Raw genomic sequence first — 20,369 nt, forward strand, 5'->3', positions numbered from 1 at the left:
CCAAATTTATATTAGTCCAAAGATCAATTATCAAACTAACTCCACAAGTAATAGTCAAAAGATGTGAAATTAATGACTCTTTGTATCATTTCTTAAGTGTGTACTTAGAAATATTGTGAAAATCAGGTTGAATAATACTAGTAAATTTTTTTAAAAAAAAATCATCTTGTTCAGCTATTAAAAAGGGTTTGAAACATTTACGTAACAAATTTAACAAAGACTTTTCAAGAAATTTCTTTAGTGATTGTAAAACTTTTAATAGTTAAAGAATTAATTTGTTGTTGGATGGTTATCTTTCGAGTGACTGTAAGATATCACGTCAAGTTTGTGTACCATGGCCAAATGATTTTTCAAAGTTCTGGCACCACCAGCACCACCATACGTTTTGTAAGAATATTGATGCGATCCGGGTGAAATGGACGAGCCGGGTCTGGTGCTCCGCCGGATCTGCTATCAAGATAATGAAGGAAATAAGAGCAAGAGAGAGTGTATCTGTGATGAAGATATATATCTGTAATATGGCTCCAACTGTAACCTGCACACAAGGTAAGAAACTCGTGAATGGGCGCCGGAGGGGTGTCCGGCGTGGCCACTCCGATGCTTAAGTCAGTGAATGAATCAACAAAAGACCAATGTAACCAAGTGATGGTTGTGATATTGGTGTAAGAGTGTAGGCAATAAAAATGAATTAATTTCCAATGCAAAGATATAACATGGTATTTATAGTAGGGGATGCATTGATGACCTCGGTCTGCGTGCTACCTACTAATTATAGTAGGGCGGCTACATTCTGACATGTCAAATCATACACTAGTCACATCCTGTCTGTCTGACTTTGTCAACCACTTGGATCGGTGTCAGAGATGGGACGGTCGCCCACATCCACTTCTGCTAGTGTACTCGAGTGCGGTGCTCATATCGAGGTGACCCGGTTAGAATGCCTACAGGGGGCTTATATAAGAGCCCGGGCGTCTGGTTGCCCGAGGAGTAGAGCTCGGGCTTGCACCTGCCCGACTTCAGAAGAATCCATCCTACAGATTGACCATGATTTGGGAATCCATCTGATATCCCGGGTATTCGTGACCCGGGCTCTTACGGGGTATCAAATATCAATTTTTGTAAATTCTACACACGACAAAAGAGTCATTCATACTTGATTTTTTTCAATTTCAAAGCGATCTCAAACTTTGCTTCGCTTTGCGCTGCCCTTCATCGTGCTTGTCGGCGTGTTGCTTGCTCTGACGGATGACGATGTCAAAAAATTCCCACCACCTTCATTGGGGAGTTCCATAGCCTTTTCCTCATGGTCGGGCTGGGTTCGACGTCGTCAAAGTCGGGAATGTAGCCAAAATCTTCATCAAATTCCAATGGAGGCACAACTTGCCGTGCACTTCCATCATCACCACTAGCATTACGATTTGAAAACGACGTCATTGAAATTAAATTTTGTGAATGTATAGTAAATATTAACAAATAGCAAATATGTTGAAAAATAATATCAAATAGGATATTCTATGCATAGTTTTAATTTCTCTTTTAGTCTCTCAATTTTATTTTTATTTTTTAAATTTTAGATTCTAAGTTTAAATGGTGTTTGGTTAATTAGTTTGTCCAAATTGATGCGATTGGTCTTTCAGAAAAATAAAATAAAAATAAATATTTGATGCGATTGGTAATGTCTAAATAATGTTCATGATCTTCTTGTCTGAAAATTTCAAGAATCTACACTTGCAATAACGAAAATACCTCTCTACAGCCACATATGACATGCAAAAGCGACAAGATTTCCGTTACATAAATCACAAAGAATTACAGTTGCAGACTTTACTCTCTACTAATCACTGGTACAAGAAGACTAATTTCTGGCAAAATTTTCTTTTAAAAAGAAAAAAGAACACTATGAAAGTGATTTAAATGATTATGAACAAAATGTAAGAGAAAAAACTCTAAATTTTAAGCCCAAAGAAGACCATCAAAACCAAAATCCGAATTTGAGACGGGAATGTCACCATACTCATTATGATCGATTATAGCATCGATTTTTTGTTCAATGGAGTCCAAATATGGTTCTGACAGATCTTCCGATCTTTCGGATGGAATTCCATACCCTTTGAGAATGCTGGCTGATGAACCTAAAGCTTGCTCCCTCTCCAAAACAACCAAAAAGTTGTCTTCAAATTCAAAGATTAAATATTTGTCCTTGCATGCTGATCAACGAACACATACTCGAAAATTTAGTAGACAGTGGTGGCTATCAGTCTAATAGCAGCTCCGGTCCGAGCTGCTATGAGAAAATTAATATATAGTCGATGAAGTATTGAAGTGGCCAGTAGCACTTACAATCAATTAGATGAGCCAAGTGGCGAATGTTTCTGATCCGAGTGCCATTTAACTTCAAAACCTGGCATTGATTCTACTTACTTTTAGTTGAAATCAAGAAATCATGGTAGCACAAGCACACAAGGGTAGACCCCCATATGGAATTTTTAGCTAAACTTTTCGTCATCCATAATCAAAATTCTCGATTCTATTCTTGCCTATAGATGCACTCATATGAATTTAACGTATGGGTATTTTTTGACTCGCCTGCTCGTTGCACATATCTTCATATCCTATGTTTACTTCATTTGCCAATACCTGTACAAAATACAACAAAACGAACCGTGAGCCACAAAATGCTGCACACAAGAATTAGAACCGTAATAAATATTTTTTCTTTGTTGGTAAAAGTTGATGATAATCCTTGATTTTCTTGAAAAACTTTCATTTTGATCCTCGACGGGGTTCAAAGAAGACAAGTGATGGAGGGTTCTAAGTTTGTGTAAACCAATCAAACGGCCGTCCGCACATGTCCAGAAGTGATGTCAAAGGGTTTGAAAATACAAGAACAAAATTCTTCAATGAGGGAAGGCTCATAGCTATGTACATACCTGTGATAAGATTACTATCTGTTCTCCTTCAAATCTTGCCATAGAGTATCGAGCTTTTGTTAACAATTTTAACTGAACATAAGAAGAAGCTAATCAACAGTAAAACTCAAGAATACATGATAATGATGTCTGTGTTGACGGAAGAATAACAAAAGGAAAGAAGAAGATAAAATACCCCAATGCTATCTTCGCATTCTTCTCTGTAAAATACAAACAAATCAACAATATAAGTTTTTCCTATGCTTAAATGAACGAATCTCAGAAATGTACCCGATCAGAGGCTCTGAAAGAGGAGTAAACACCAAGCCAGCAACAATCAAATATGAAGGCTGGCCTCCATCAATGTGGTAAGGAACCTTCAGGTAAAAATAATTGAAAAGAATAAATTAGTATCAGAGATTTAATTAATATGAAAGGTAAACAGTCAACCCAGCCACCACAAAACAAAAAAAAAACAATTACCAAATGAACTCGTGGATTTAAAACTACTTGAACTTTCATTGATTTTCCTCCCCTAATAATGCCAAGCTCTGCAACATCACCCATAAACCTAACAGAGTATGATATTAAACTAGATTCATGTTAATGAAACTAAAATGTATTTGCACAGAATCAATTTAGACTTGAGTTTCAGTCAGGCGTATTTACAGAAAGGTCTAAGTTTAAAGGGAGAATGTTCGTAATAAAATTACAGAGAGGTAACCTTACTTTTGACTAATAAGATAACGAAATGCAATACGCCCTGTTGACCGAAACGGTACTGTCCCTTCGCATCCAACAGAAACATCATCGAAGCTTACAATGACATCCCCCTGGAAGAAAAACAATACCGATAGTAGACAACAAACAAGGTATATAACATGATAACACGACTATCTCTTTCACCTCATTTATCTAATTTTTCCATGGATTTGTTTATGTTAATGAATTTTAAATCCATTAAAAACAATACAATCCTACAAACATTTTCCACTAAACACAGAAAATTTTAATTTATTTTCATTTTTTAATGTAAAACTTGAATTTTCCAGAAATCTGTCAGTACTTATTTAGGAAACTTCCCACAAATCAAGAACGCTAACTTGAACTAGGATACAAATTTAGTCAATTTTGTGGCAATTAAACAATCAACTTTGTCTTGAAGACTGCAGGAGCTCCTTTTGTCAGTATCTTCTCAAGATTTTATTTCCAGGAAAGCAGCAAATGCAGTTGGGGAATTGAAAGACCAAAACTTAAACTGTGTGCTTCAGAATCTAATTGAGAACATCAATAATTGATTTGAAGCACGTAGGAAGACAAGAAAGGCGTCAACATGAAAGATGGAAAAGTTCATCAGTGACACAAAAAATTTTGTATATCGGATGTTGAATAAAAGTGGAGTAAACACGCAAAGCGTGGACAAAAAGATCAAAGTACCAAGGTAAATAATAACTTGACGTAAACTCAACAACAGAGAAAGACAAACAGAAAGCCCAATAAGACTTACGAAGGTAGATATACCTCCTTCAACACATTACTAGCATTGGAGGTTGGCTCAACTTTCCGCACAAGTACACCCTGAAAGACGAACGGTTTGCCGGTAATAAGAGAAACCAGCTTTTCTGTATCAATGTAAATCTTGAAAACAAATTTCTTGAATGGACAGTCAAGGATGATCACTCAAATAACACTACTTGCTGCTCATCTGACAACATAAAGGTGAGCTACCCATCAAATGCTATCAGTATAATTTTGCGTGGCTGGACACACAAATAATATAATCTTAAATGGTTGGACACACAAATCTATGTTTCCTTCTAGTTCATAAGAAAATGGTAGACCTCATTGGAGGGCACATTCAAGCATGCCCTCAAAGCTGGGTTCTCCAATTTCTGCAACAGCACTCCAAGAGAAGGGAAACCTGACATTTATGCAAAGCTATTTGGTAACAATCTATCCACAAGTAACAGAAACTAACATACTTTGTTTTGCCACATGCTTACAAAAGAGAGAGTATCCAACAAATGACGAAACTGAATATATGTATATTTGTAAAATAAATATATGTAAAATGAGATAAATTGCCTTGATGTTTTCTCAGTGCCATATTTTTTAGGCATAACTCTAGAAGGACATAACTTTGTGGAGAGAAAATTAACTCAATCAACTCCGCAAGCCTAATACCCATCCAACAACTCAAATTTCTAAAGAATGGCCCCATGTGATGAAGTATGAAACAAGGCTGGGTTCACCCCTAACCAATGTGCATGTACATAACTCAAATGGTTGTGAATTTCTCCTCTACTTAAACTACATGGAGAAAGGAGATAAATTTTTGTTTCATGCCTTTATCTTATTGTTATTAATTTCTTTCATAAAAAAATTCAAAATGTTTTCTGGGAAGTCGTGATGTCCATCAATCAGGATTGAGATCTTGACAATTGTGTTTTTGCAAATAGGAGGTAACAGGCTCACCTTAATGATTAAAAGCACATATATCTAGCAGAAATATGTACAAAATAAGCTGTTTTGGGGATGAATAATGATGGTTTCCTCTCATAGAGATGTCTAGCAAAATTGTTCATTTGTAAAAATATCCTGGAATGTACCTCAGACATTTAATAGAGTTCCACAATGATATTCTCAGTTTTTCTTATCTGCTTTTTAGTTTAAGCTTTTATGTTAATAAAACCCAATCAAAACTGAAATGTCGTAGCAGGTAGCTCGATGGCTTGAATAACTCTTTCTCACGAGCATCATAGTTTGAGACATTTAAACTTGTTATAAAAGCCTAGACACATCAAATAACACCAAAGATGATTCATTAACATGAAAAGGTTATTTCACCACGATGAAGGCTCACCAGTGTATTTCCCATTCCTTTCATAGTCTTCAAGAAAATGAGATACAACAGTACTAGGAATAACGTAGCCAATATTCTCAGCCTCGTCGGATCTGTATACCTAAAGGTAAGGTCCTCTGAGGATATGATGTTATAAGCAAACAACTGATACAAAACTATGACCATGGGGCACTTTAAAGTCATGGCATAAGTCTAAACATCATAACTTAGAAAAAGTATCGCATGAAAAGAATAATTCCCACGGCAAAGCTGATAATAAAGAGAGCTAACATCCAACTCTAAAGTCCATAGATTTTCACAGTCAAATCTAATTAAACCTGAAATGCCACTCCAATGCACTCCCCTTGGTCATTGAATGCGGGGCCGCCGCTATTACCTAAATAAGGAATTAATGATTAGTAAAAGCAATGACAGAGCACAGCGCTGGGGTAAGATAAAAATAAGAGAAAATATATTCATATTATTAGCTATAATAAACCAAAGAAATATAAAGCCATAATCAAAGAAATAAGAACTCAAAACTAGAGTTGTGTTTATAAAAGGGAACTGGAAAATATGGCACATCTGACCAACAACAAATTTGTCCCCCTTGGAAAAGAAAATTTTATAGTTTTAAAAATATACACTTACCAGGATTTATGGCAGCATCAATTTGAATGCCAAGTAGCTCAGAAGATCCATGAGCATACGATGTAACCTGAAGACGTGTGATAAGTATAAACAAAAATAGCAAGCCCTAAATATAAGTACAAGACCCAAGACAGTTAACATTATTACTATTGTTCCATTTTTCTTATCGAAACAGAAAATATGACATGCAAATATGTAAACTGATAGAATATAAATAGTAAATAAGCCAGTGATTTGGTCAATAGTGGAGAAAGTTGTTACAGTTAAAACCGAGGTACATGTTTGCCAAAGATTGAAGCTTGAATAACGAACAATTATGTCCCAGTCAAAATTTATTACAAAATCCTCTGGTGGAATCTCACAAGTTATGGAACGGTGCAAGAATTATTTTGTCATTGGTCCTGCAAGAGAGAGAGACACTTTCCACCAAGTTTCCAACATCAAGAGACACTTTTGCTTTTTGCATCATATTGCCGGTAAAAAAGACTCTTGACATTTAATTTTTTTGTCTATCAAATAAGCGAAATGAAATTTTTGTATCAACTTCATAATAATATTTCATCATTGTGAAAAGAAAAAGGTCAAGCAATTGCACTTTCTAAATAAACTAAAGTTACATTTTGAATTAGGCCAAGGAATAAAATCCTGAAATAATGAAATGCAAATTTCTGGTAGAAGTCTGAGATGTTAATAGAGTGAACAGACCTCAATTCTTGATACTACACCCTTAGACACTGATATAGTTTCTCCTCCAAGTGGATATCCTACAACAGTCACTGAATCCTGCAAATTTGAAAGGGAAAGTAACGAAGCTGTGAAAGGACAGGTACTGAAGTTATCTTTTATGGTCACGTCAAAACAGACGGATGTAATTCCATATGTACTTGGAAGTTCATCAACATGCAATATACTGCAAAGTGTAACATATGACATATCAATTTCATTCCTTTTGGTTTCTCAACTTAACGAGTCCCACAAAGGTTAGGAACAAACATTGATTCTCAATTCAACACTTCACAGAAAAGACAAATGCATTGGTTATGAAGGGATGGCATACATCCAACCCAAGGAATATATTATCATTCAAATGCCAACTTTGAAGTTCTTGTTCATGTATATATGAAGTTCATTCACAAAAATATGATCAACAGAATATTCAATACAGGTAACATGAAATGAAATTACTTCAAAATCACACTTTATAGAAGTAACCCTGCTGAGCTTGATGCAGACAGCGTCAAAAATGAAAAATCTTCAAATCCTAGAGTTGAAGTTGACGAAAACTTGAAATCCTTGTTTCTATGTCAAAAAGAAGGCGGAAAAACAAGGAATAATAGTCCTGGATAGAGAAATATGATCAAGTGGACCTGCAAATTAGGCAAGCGCCCAAAGCGAAGGGGCTCAGATCCTTCCCAAAATTCCTCACTCTCAACTGAAAGCAGAGCAATGTCACATTCTAAACCCCTTGCCAGAATCTACAATAATACCATTTGAGCAGAGAGCGAGTGGCATAATCAGATCGAATTATAGGCTAGTATACATATAGTTTGTATTAGGGATCATACTTTTTAATTACTTTATCAGTTGAAGCATTAAAATAAGGTTCATAACAGCTGTGAATAACTGAATTCTAAAGAAGCTACCTTGGCAGCATATTTCGTATCATCCCCCCTTCTCTTTACTTTGACCTGCAATCATATCAAAAGTACCAATCAAATAACTATAACACACCTTTGGTGCAGCTGAGGACATGAAACAAATGATGTACAGAATAAAATCCCCAGCATCCAAATGTCTGCCAGAAAGTATCAACACAAGATGACTCACATACTTGAAATACAATCACAGCAAAAGACCTTCAAGACCAAGTTCTTGAAATACAATCACAGCAAAAGACCTTCAAGACCAAGTTTAGAAGGTCAAGTATATAACGAATGCTAGAGGGAACGAGCAAACCATCAAATAACATAAATTGTTTTGAAACAAAATTTGCTTTAAATTTGACGGATTTGGGATGTTTGAACGTCGAATTTATTGTTAGGTATCTTGTGCATGTGCTGATCATTTCACTTCACTTATTGCATCAAACCAATACGTATTGTGAAATTTCGCTTAACGAAAGAAGCGTTAGGGCGGAGAAGCTTCAAATATTACCTGTGTATCATGTTCAACACAGTGTGCATTTGTCAAAAGCATTCCATGCCCAATCATGAAGGCACTGCGTAATAGAATAAAAAAATTATCATTTTGAATTTAAAAATAAAATAAAATAATAATTATACTCTTCAGAATGATTTTTAATTAGTTCCAAGAAAAGCGAGCACCAAACCAGTTAGACACAAAAAGGTGCTAGTGGGAATGAAGGAGATGCAAAAGTCGCATTTTCTGGAGAAAAAGAAACATGAGAAAATGTTACTCAGACATGCCTTCCGGTACTTGTATACTGTCTTTGTTTCTGCCATGGAAGGGAATAGTCTGGTGCAGTGTGAGTACAATATACCTACACAGAGGGAAAGAAGAATAAAAAATACATGTCAAAGGAATGATCTTCCAAATCACGACACAATTTAGAATATTGATAAATTTATTATTTGCAGGGACACTAACAATTAAATACTGAAAAAGGAAATTAATTTTTGAGTATGGTCATTAGAATAGATATTGAGTTGTACAACTGTATATTTTCTGACAACATTGACAAGTTATTAACCCTATTAAGCAATGGTAAAAAAAATTAATAACATAAATCAAGCTTCTTGAAACAAAGAACATCTTTTTAGCACAAAAGAAAGAAAAAGTATTATGCATGTCACTACAATTCATCCTGAAATCAATTGTTGGTAAGAGACATCACTTAATCATGTTATCAAGGAACATATATAAAGTACTTGGGATAGAGCATTTATTTGAATGATTCAGCTATCAACAAGGTGAAATGAGATCGTTGAGAAGAGCATCTTGTAGGGAAGATAGATGCTGCAGTATATCACAAACATAGGTCAGGTCCTAACAAGCTGCTAAAATTAGAGATAAATGATAAAATATTTCAGGCAGAAAAGTTAAACAAATTTAGTCTTTTATCTAAAGCATCACAGAGAAATCAGTTAAACTAATCACAATGCAGAGTAACGCTAGAAAGGTAGATTGTTAGTTGTGACAAGTAAATTGTAAGAATGTTTCGATCAAGGATTAGATCATAGGCTCTATATGGCTTATCTATAAAGATTAAACCTGCAAGAACAAAGTGGAATGAATTAAGAAAAAGTTTGTCCCTCTTACGAAAAACAATAAGACAAAAACCAAACAGCAACTCCGTGAAAAACGAATAGCGAACCGGAGTCAAAAGTTGTATTCAAAATGTTTAAATAGATGATGTACTTACCTTCACAACAGCATTAAGGAAAGCAGCGTCTTGAAGATTGTCGGCCTCTACCTAAAAATTATAACCGATCAATTTGAAGGAACTTAACTATCATCTTAGCCAATAATGCTTCAAATAATGATAACATAGATTTTGGCAGACCCCAAAATGCAAATAATCACTTCCACCAGGTTTCAAATACTGTCACTATGTTACATTTGCATGCAAATTACTGAACAGCTTTGACAAATCCTACATTTCGCTATTCCTTTTGACAACGAACTTGTGATTTTCAGGTTCCATGCATTGCCTCATATTTCTCTCAATGAAAAAACAATGAATTAGTTAAGACAATACAGGAATTAAATGCCATATAAGTGAGTTGTACCATAATTGAGATTTGAAAAGGAATGAGGAATTGGGTATCGGGTATACGTACCTGCTGTTCCTTCGAGTCAACCAGAATTCCCTTGTTCCCTTTCTTCTGTACACCAATTGATTTAAATGCTGACAGTCCAGTTTTATTCCGACTACCTCTACCGTCTGACTTCCAAAATGTATTTTCTTCAGTTGATCTCTGTTAAAACTTTTGCGTAATATCATAACTTAAAATCATGAACTAGTAATTATAGTGCTTCATAAGCTTGGTGGTCATTTCGCTTTAGGTGCCTACACTGAATTCAATAAGTACTCTCTAGCCAGAAAGTTCCAATTTTATGAACTTTATTTATAATTTTTTAAATTCCACGAGACAAATATTCCAATATTACTAGTGTATTCTTAATTTTTTGGCTTATAAGTTGAGGTAGAGAAAAGGGTCGGCATTTAGTTTCATTCGTCTAATCCGTTGAAAGAAGATGAACATAAATCAATAACATTATGACATAATTAAAGGGTATGTCAGCCACTCAATCACAAGGAAATGAAGGGTGGAAACAAACTATACAATTAATATATTAACGTTTGTGTATTTCTTGCATTGAAGCCTTTTTAAATTTTAAGAACAGGATACCAAAAAATTCTTAACAGGCTAGTGCTGTTTGTTTTCTCTATGAAGCATTATTTCGAAAATCTAGCGCAAGAAGCCATATTTTTCAAAGAACGTAAATATGTATCAACTACTCCCTGCTACAGTGCTACTCTCTCTTTATTAAATAAATTTAAGAAATCAACACCTTTCATTCAATTAACGAGGATTGCTAAAACAAAAGAAACAATAAACCAAACTACATAGAAATAATTATAGTACCTCATTGACGAATCTCCTCTTGTATTTCTTCGATGCTCCTTCGACCGGAGCTTCAGAAGACTCGGAAACGCAATAAAGATAAGGTCTGCGAGAAGTGCACAAGAGTTGACTGGAGGATAAAGAGAGACGGGAGTCGGCGCAAGCAATGGAAGCGGAGAACCACCAGGTTCCGGCTGCGATTCCCATGTAAAAAAAAAACAGCAATGCAGCTGAGTTCTGTGTAATGGAAGTTCAAAATAAAATAAAAAAAAGGTGGAGAGGAGAGTTTATCGTATATTATCTTATCCTCTGCACTATTATATTTTATATTATACAAAATATGTCTGAAATAAATTAGTAAATGGTATGAAAACAACAAAAGGAAATAGAGTTCTATATATTAATAGATAGCTTTTGGAATTTAATAGGGTTTTCATCGGTCGGTTCCGTTCGATTTTCGGTTTTACAAATATATAATCCGATATCCGAATCATTTTTCTTCGGTTCTACCGAAATGGTTCGGTTATTTCGGTCGGTTATTTCGATTTTGATACGATTATTTAAATTAATAAGATAAATATATTGTAAAATAGAATAGTTAACTTTTTACATGATTTCTTAGTAAAACATTTAAATATAAAATCTAAATGAATTACATAAACAACAATCAACTAAATATTATTCAAAATAATTCATCGTTCACTAAAATCATCTCAAAAAATTTATAATAAAAATAAAATTATTAATTTAATGAAATTTCGATTTTTTCGGTCGGTATTGTTTTGACATATATAATCCGAAACCGAATCAAATAAATTTCGATTTTAATATTTATATCTAAATTATAAAATTCGATTTTCGGTTCGATTCAGTGTTCAGTTTTTTCGGTTTGGATTTTCGATTTTTTCGGTTATATCCGAAGTTTGAACACCCTTATAATTTAGTATAAAATTATAAATTGTATATCTAGAATAAAATTATAAATTGAATATTTAGGTTTTACGAAAGTTATATAATTAAAAAGATTTCAGGATCCAAGTTAAGAAGTGATTCTCCACTACATGCTAACGATTGTCTTTTGCATAAACGAGACTTCACAATTTTCACAGTAAAAATGGGACAGAAAATAGGATTTTCAATTGTCTTTCGAAAAGTGATACGACATTCATCTCAATCACAAACATTTCTGGATATGATTAGTGATTAACCCGATATTGTAATCTTCATATACAGCCAACCAACGGGAAAATAAAAGTTTAAACACGTTTTTATTTTATTTTTATATATATTTTTTTTGAAAAAAAGGCTTTAAATAACCTGAGCACTTGGTCGGTTGGCGAGCTCGATTCTCGGAATGCCTCAAATTGTTGAAGTATCGTTGCTCGCATTCAAGGCGTAAATTTTAGTTTTGACATTCAAAATGTTTATTGAGCATCGTATGACTAAAACATTCATAGGGTGTTTAGAATTGTTTATTTTTTCGTATTTAATGTTGGACACCAAAATCAGTTCGAGATTAGTGGAGTTGGTCTTTCTTGTAAATCCATACGAACGAATATTCCTACTTTTGATCGCGTAATCAAGACCACGATCGGAGACTGGATTTCTTCTTTAAATCGCACTAGAGATATTAAACAATCTTACGTCGAGACAAGATAGCTGGAATTTAAGATATCCCGTGGCTATGTGGTCGTTAAATTCTTCTAGTGAAAATTCAAGATGACCGAAATTTTGAGTGGAGGAGAGGGAAGAAAAATATTTTTGGACAAAAGTTTGTGTGCAAAAAATGTATCTTTTCATATAACCCTTAATAAAATATTTATAGACTTTGATTCCTAATCAAGAGTCATTTTCTTATTATGATTAATAATCCTAACTCTATTAGGATTCATGTTTTCATTAATTAATTAAAATTCTCATGTTGTATGTATCATGTAGAGTCAATTTTTGATAACACATGATATATATATATATATATGTATATATATATATGTATATANATAACACATGATATATATATATATATGTATATATATATATGTATATATATATATATGTATATGTTAGAGCATTTCATGTTCGCAATCTTGATTTTAATGTTAACAAAACTTGTTATTATATTTCTAACATATTTACTCACGTGTGAAGTTGCAAACACGAGAAAAAAACTGAAACTAAATTTAGTCAAACTGAATTTCTGACGAGCTTCAGTGTTTTGATTATATCTCTTAGCTGGATGATTCAAATGACAATCCGCTAACTTTACATATCAGAAACTCAATTTGAAACAAGTCGTATTTCACGTTAGTTGGGCAATATCGGATGTTATCTAGGTCTAACTGATCGCTGAATTACCAAACTAATTGCACGAAAACAGCAATCAGTTGGGTATGAGCAGTTGCGGTATTTTAGCCATAGCTCTCAGCGCGTTTATTTGAATGAATAGATTCAGTATACGTTGGAAAGATAATACGATGATTTACAAATTATCTTCAGAAGTTAAAGTCTGAATCGAAGCTTAAACTTCTGATAAATGACGATAAAGTTAATGGTTTTGCAAAAACTGAAATAAGCAACACTGATTTTAACACACCAGCTGAAACTGAACCATTGAACAGCACAACATCTGAAACTGAACAAGTTGAGTAGCACACCAGGTGAAACTGAACTGTTGAAGCAGCTGACCAGCTGAGCAGTTGATTAGTTGAACTGAACCAGCTGACTAGCTGACCAGTTTAGGCTCGGGAAAATGTCCAGCAATGAGAATTTGACCGTTGCAATTTCCGAAATAGTACAGAAACTTTCCAAACGCTCATATTCTTGTATCTAATGTATATATCATTATTGGGACATATAAATACAACATCTTGAAGATCAAACAAGAGCTTTTGAAGGGAATTCAAAGCATGGACAGTTAACATGAAGAAATTAGCTAGTTGATAGCACAAACCTTTGTGTGATGATACATTTGAGATGTACACTGTAAAGGATAAATTCCTCACATACAACCACTCACACATATACATGAGAGTCGAATTTCAAAGATTAGTTGAGTGAGACTTTTACACAAAGACATTAAACTTGTGTTTGTAGTCTTTGCACAAAGACGTTATACAAGTGCTGGATGAGAGGTGCTGCCTTCAGTCTAGTTGAGTGTTAGGAGTTCAGTTAAACAGTAGTGTAAGTCCTAAACTGAGTGAGTTTTTACAAAATATTGTATAAATCAAAGTCTTCTAGTGAATCCTTCTCAAAGGGCAGAAGGAGTGACGTAGGAGCATTTGAAGTCTCCTTACATCCATAAAAAAATTCGTGTTTATTTGTTATGTTATTCAAATATCAAAATATTGCATACCAAGTGTTTGATAAAATATTTCAACCAAAATATTTTTACTCATTCAATTTGCATTTATTTTAAATGCTTTACAAAAAGTTTAATCGGTTTCTACGAATGATTATTTCGAGTGTCTTCTGCTTGGTTTGAAAACCAAACTCGATTTAATTCATCGGTGTTTAATATTTCAAGAACCGAGCTATTGTGGACACCATTAGTCCTTTGACCCGGGACAATGTAGGAGCTATACGTACTAGCATGCACTTTGATCCGTTTACTGACTCCATTGAGGGTCATCAGGTGGCGAGGTTGGGTGTAGTTTCAAAATACGTAGGAGCAAATGCATTGTAGTCAGGGATTCAATATTTCCATACGGGATAAAGATATCATATGTGGTCTAATGAGTTAATAGTGCAATGAATCTTTGGCTGAAATAAGACATGTGAAGTTTAAAAAATTGTTTACTCAGTTGCGCATATCATGACACTATTACTTAATGATAAATCACATCGTTATCGAAGTCATGAGAAGTTTGACACATTTTGAGCAAGATTTATGTTTATAATAGGGTTATATACTATTAGGATACATATAAAAAATGTGTAGTACCTTATGTTTTTTGGTACTATTTCCATCCCAAGTAGCAACATTGTTTGAATTTTAGTGGAAAAATTGCCGATCCTTTTTCGACACGGAGCCAAAAATATGGCTCTGTCCGGGTTAGAATTTTAAACTATAAAATCTTTTAATATTTTAAATTGATCTATCCGGACTAATATCATATTATTTCAAAATTATACAAAATTTACATATAATTTTTTTAAAAAAAATTGGGTCACCCGGACACCTCTGTAGCTCCGCCCCTGACCACCTGCATGGCCTCATTTCTAGACGATTATAGGATATTTAAGATTTTTTGGGATTTTTTTTTCATGTTTTCAGGATATAAGCAAGAATTTACCCTCATTTAACACACTTAAACACCATTACCTCAAAATTTTTCTTCCCTGTTCTAGCTCAACCTCTCTACTACGAAATTTTGAAATAATAACTTATGAAAATCATCTAGTGAAAAGTTTCTCCAGTAGGCAAAAATCAAGCTTTTCCTCCCAACTATGAATGACACCTTCCGATCGGTTATCGCTAAGAAAACTCATGATGATGATGGTAAGGATAATGATGCATTTTCCTCCCAACTATGAATGACACCTTCCGATCGGTTATCGCTAAGAAAACTAATAACGATCTCATGGGTCGTATTTTATGAGACAGATCTTTTATTTGGGTCATCCATGAAAAAATATTACATTTTATGCTAAGAGTAATACTTTTTATTGTGAATATCGGTTGGATTGACCCGTCTCACAGATAAAGATTCGTGAGACCATTTCACAAGAGACTTACTCATATAAATAATATTAAAACATATAATATGCACCTTTATTTACTCACAGGGCATTCCAAAATGTTAAAAAGGCTTTACAGAATGTTAAAATTATTAAATTAATTTACAAACATACAATTGTACGTGCAGCCATGCATTTAAATATTTTCTTCGAATTACATTTTCTTGTAATAATTTTCTCATCCAATTTTTTTAAAAAAATTTCACAAATAAACTTAAACAATATTTTCATATAATATTAAAGTTTTGTATAGCAAGCCCATCGGATACGTGAAACTCATAATCTAGGGTTTTAAGGGCCATTAAAGTTTTGTATCGCAAAGCCCATTAAAGTTTTGTATCGTAAAGCCCAATTAACAATTATAGAAGGCCCATTAAAGTTTTGTATCACAAGCCCATCGGATACGTGAAACTCATAATCTAGGGTTTTAAGGGCCGCTGCTGCGGGCTGCGGCTTTCTTCCCATATCCTCTGCTGTCTTTTGCGGTATCGTTCTGGTTTACTTGCTTTTCTATCTATTTCGATTCCGATTCAGATTCATTATATGTTGTGGATATGTATTTTTATGGAAGGTGGATTTTAGATTCGTGTACTGTAGCTTTGCATCGTATTCGATTGACGTTGTTATGTTGCCTTTTGATTTTTCCCCCCGTAGATGTAACTATCGGTGATGTTTATCTTCGTTTTTGGGTGCGTGAGATAGGGAATGATGTTTCTAGGAACTGGCAGGATTATTTGTGATCAAAACCCAACTTCACATTTTTTTCTTTGAATGACGTTCTTCGCTCGAAATTGGATTTTTCTTGTTCTTAGTAATGTTTTGCGAAATGATAATTAGTCTGTTTTGCTGAAATATATAACGTTATTGGAAACTATATGTTATAGCATTAATTGAGAGTTCTTATTGTGTTGTACAAATGCAGGTGCTTTGAGCTGTGTGAGTTATTTGTGCATTAGAAAGTCCAGCCAAGATGCAGAACGAAGAGGGACAAAACATGGATCTGTACATTCCCAGAAAGTGGTATGTGTTTTCTGATGTTTACTTATATTTATATTCACACAATGAACTGTGAATTGGTTTCAAAGTTTGGTCACATGTTGCAGTTGTTTTGATATAATTGTTCTTTGGTTGATTCAGCTCTGCTACGAATAGGCTCATCACCTCTAAGGATCATGCATCGGTCCAGATCAATCTGGGGCATTTGGATGAGAATGGTCGATACACTGGCCAATTTTCCACCTTTGCACTGTGTGGATTTGTCCGGGCTCAGGTAAGGCTTTGTGAGGTTCTCTTACCATTGTTTTAATTTGAAAATACTGTCTTGCACTCGCTCGCGATAAATGAGGACATTATACCTTTTTTAACTAGATTTTTTTGTTTCCTTCCGTTGGTGTTGCATATGGCTTTCACATTCTAGGAATACTCAAGTATGGCACTAATTTTTTGGCTTTCACATGCTAGGATACTCAAGTATGCACTAATTTTTTTACACTAGAGAATTGGAGCATTCGGAGGATGTGTCGACACTCGATACATCAGTTATATTATACATGTCCAACAAATGACTAGATTTAAGTGTTCATGCTGCAAGATTTTGGAAATTCTGTTTCATTCTATTCTAGTGTGAACTGGAGTTGGAAATTCTGTTGTAGGGTGATGCTGACAGTGCTCTTGATAGGCTCTGGCAGAAAAAGAAAGCTGAAGTCCGGCAACAGTGATCCATTCTAGTTTGGGTGGTGTCAAGCGCTTTAATTAATTTTACTACTATTAGAAGGTGTCTTGTTTTGACCAACTTAATTAAGGCGTTTTTTTTTTTTTTATCTTTTATGTTGGATTCAAATTCTATAATGTGCTATTACTTTTTTAGACACTTGTTTTTTGTTTAAACCTATTGATGAATTCCACTAGAAGACTGTTTCCTCCCGCCCGATATTAAAAAGTTGTCACCAAGTCAAATATGGTTGTTTCAATGAAACAATACATGACTTTTCCAAATAGTGATATTTTTGTATATGACGTCTATATCATTGTTGGAGATCATAAATATAACACTTTGAATATCAAACAACATTTTAATGTTGATTAAAAGTATGTGCAGATTATACAAGAAAAATTAGTCAGAATGAGATTAATCCAAGGAGAGTCTAAATATATATTTGCTTAGTTAGATATTTTCCCTTGCGTATAATGATACGTTTGAGAAGCATATATTGTAATAGAGTAGATTTCTATATACACAATTATTCACATATTTATATATGAGAGTTGACTTTTAAAGAATAGCTGAGTGAAAGTCTTTACACAAAAATATAAAATATTGTGTTTGTAGTATTGACATGTGAGGTTGCGACTTATAATCAGAAGTGTGTTAGGAGTTTCGATTAAGCAATACATAAGTTCTAAGTCGAAATAGATATATACAAGAGTTGTATAAACCAAAATTTTCTGATGATACCTTCCAAGGGGAGGAAAAGATGATGTATGAGTTGTTAATCTTCAAAAATCCATAACAAATTCGTGCATATTTATCTATCGCATTTACTTATTATTGTTATTGTTTTTAGATGCATCGTTGAAGCATTTTATGTGCATACAAAGTGTTTAATTAAATACTTGAACCAAACCGTTTTTATTATTTACCTTGCACATCTCTTGAATATTTTTCAAAATGTTTTATCGGTTATAGAGAGATTATTTTGATTTTTTTTTCATTTGGTTATAAAACAAAAATTTATTTAATTTCTTAATGCTCAGTTCATTTAACATTTCAAGAAGGAGCAACTGTAGCTTAAATTTGAAGAATCTTTTAAAAAGAGTCTATTTATCTCATCTACTCTAATTCGATCCGATCAAAATAGAATTTAGTTGATTGTTCGTTGAGAATACAACAAGACTTATTTGCTTAAAATTTAGAATGTTTGGAGCATAGGCGTTCAAACGCTAAAGGTAATCAATCGATAAACACCATATTGTCGGATTTTGAACCATACGACGGCCAAGTAATTTTTAAATGTCGGAAATTAAAATTTTTAAAATTTTACTGCATTTTGTATGATTCATTGTGTTTATTGTTTAAATCATATTGAATAAATTATTTTTAACAACATAAGAAAATTTTCCCGAAATATGATAAAAAAGTTTTAAAAAAAAATTTTTTTTTTAAATTTTTACACGCGTTGCTTGAAACAATTTCGGATAACACACGTGGGCAGCAACTGAAAGACAGGCAATAAAGCGCTGCCCATTTCAAATAAAAAAAAATTGGGTGCAGGCAGGGCAACTTGCGGTTTTAAGGCAGCAGCCGACAATCCCCATACAAATTTGAAAGATATATGATTTGATGATAATGTATGATATCATGATTTTTTATAAGATTGCTTATGATATAAGGATGATCGAGAGTCGTGGTAAATGTGTTAGGTGTATGTTGAGATATTTTACCATCATGTTATTTTTTAATAATTATCAAATGAGTCTGTTTGTGGTCCGTTCCCACACCTTAAATTTTTTTTGTTAATGTGCCATGAAAATTTAATGTCAATATTATATTTAATGAAAGATAAAGATTGACTGATGGTGGGATTATATTATCAATAGTTTTGAAAATCGAAGACATGTAAAATAATATAAGCTTTTGTATTGTTGCATTTACATCCTTGTATTTACCTAGATTTTTGGACTTGGAAACTTCTATGGCTCTTATGGATCAAAAAGCTCTTGATTATCAAAAAATATTTATTAATTATGATGTATGTGATATGTTATAAATAATAAGTATATACATTATTATTATTATAATAATAACAAGAACTGCATGAATCTAATAAACTTATACAAACAAATATGACACAATTTTAAATTTAAAAATTGAAGAGAAATTTTTTAAAATAAAAATTCTCATTTTGATTATGATTCCAAATTTATATCAAATCCTTAAAAGGAAAATCATAACGAGTTTAAATTTTTATTGCCTTTCATCAGCGATGATTGAATGATAAACGTTGCTATCCTTCGTCAATGTCTAGCTCATGTTATTGCGGAGGCTTGGATGTCAGAAAGTTGTGACTTCTACTGATATACTTGATGAAACTCACATGACTTCATCTCATATTATTGCGGGATTTCACTGTGACTATCTACTACAATTCAAAATTGATGGGTCGATCTCGACACATGAAGATAAACAGAGTAATATTATGGGGCTCTTATCAAACGTGAGACAAATTACGTTGGGGTTGCATGATTTGCAATTGGATCTACTTTTGAGAATTATGATTGACTTATATTAGTCGAGATCATATTTTGCTGAATGGGCTTCATGTACTTACTAAAGAAATATGATTTACATATTTATCAGAAAGGTTGTGAAAATGTCAAAATAGTGGAAGATAAATTCATAAATTAAAGACCATATTTAATGTCTTATAATTATTTTTAAAATAGTCAGTAATGTTTAATCTGTTACAATATCAATATATTCACGATTTCGTCATGTAATCTGTCATCCACAACACTCGATCAAAACAAAGTTAACTGGAGTTAACTTTCTAGACTGGCTAAGAAAATTAAAAATTGTCCTAAAATTGGAGATACACATTAATGAAGTCTTCTACAAAATATGCGCTTGAAATGTCAGTTCTA

At 33.4% G+C, this 20,369-nt stretch overlaps 2 protein-coding genes across 2 annotated transcripts; one reads left to right on the top strand and one right to left on the bottom strand.

Moving 5' to 3' along the window:
- Window positions 1–1,763: 1,763 nt before the first annotated feature.
- Window positions 1,764–11,289, bottom strand: LOC140957009 (protease Do-like 2, chloroplastic). Its single transcript, XM_073414043.1, has 21 exons — window positions 11,013–11,289; window positions 10,203–10,340; window positions 9,785–9,835; window positions 8,829–8,902; window positions 8,557–8,620; window positions 8,046–8,090; window positions 7,770–7,877; window positions 7,108–7,185; window positions 6,403–6,469; window positions 6,090–6,148; window positions 5,773–5,872; window positions 4,751–4,830; window positions 4,431–4,487; window positions 3,639–3,742; window positions 3,393–3,480; window positions 3,201–3,286; window positions 3,106–3,130; window positions 2,931–3,002; window positions 2,587–2,637; window positions 2,341–2,401; window positions 1,764–2,207 (listed from the first exon to the last, which is right to left on the bottom strand). The coding sequence occupies exons 1-21, from the start codon at window positions 11,196–11,198 to the stop codon at window positions 1,954–1,956; spliced, it is 1,848 nt and encodes a 615-aa protein (XP_073270144.1). The 5' UTR covers window positions 11,199–11,289; the 3' UTR covers window positions 1,764–1,953.
- Window positions 11,290–16,084: 4,795 nt separating this feature from the next.
- On the top strand, window positions 16,085–17,598 carry LOC140957452 (small ribosomal subunit protein eS21). The gene is made up of 4 exons (XM_073414724.1): window positions 16,085–16,213; window positions 16,651–16,748; window positions 16,866–16,998; window positions 17,381–17,598. The coding sequence occupies exons 2-4, from the start codon at window positions 16,699–16,701 to the stop codon at window positions 17,444–17,446; spliced, it is 249 nt and encodes an 82-aa protein (XP_073270825.1). The 5' UTR covers window positions 16,085–16,213; window positions 16,651–16,698; the 3' UTR covers window positions 17,447–17,598.
- Window positions 17,599–20,369: the final 2,771 nt, after the last annotated feature.

The sequence above is a fragment of the Primulina huaijiensis genome, chromosome 14, assembly GCF_012295235.1.
Source record: "Primulina huaijiensis isolate GDHJ02 chromosome 14, ASM1229523v2, whole genome shotgun sequence".
NCBI classification, from domain to species: domain Eukaryota; kingdom Viridiplantae; phylum Streptophyta; class Magnoliopsida; order Lamiales; family Gesneriaceae; genus Primulina; species Primulina huaijiensis.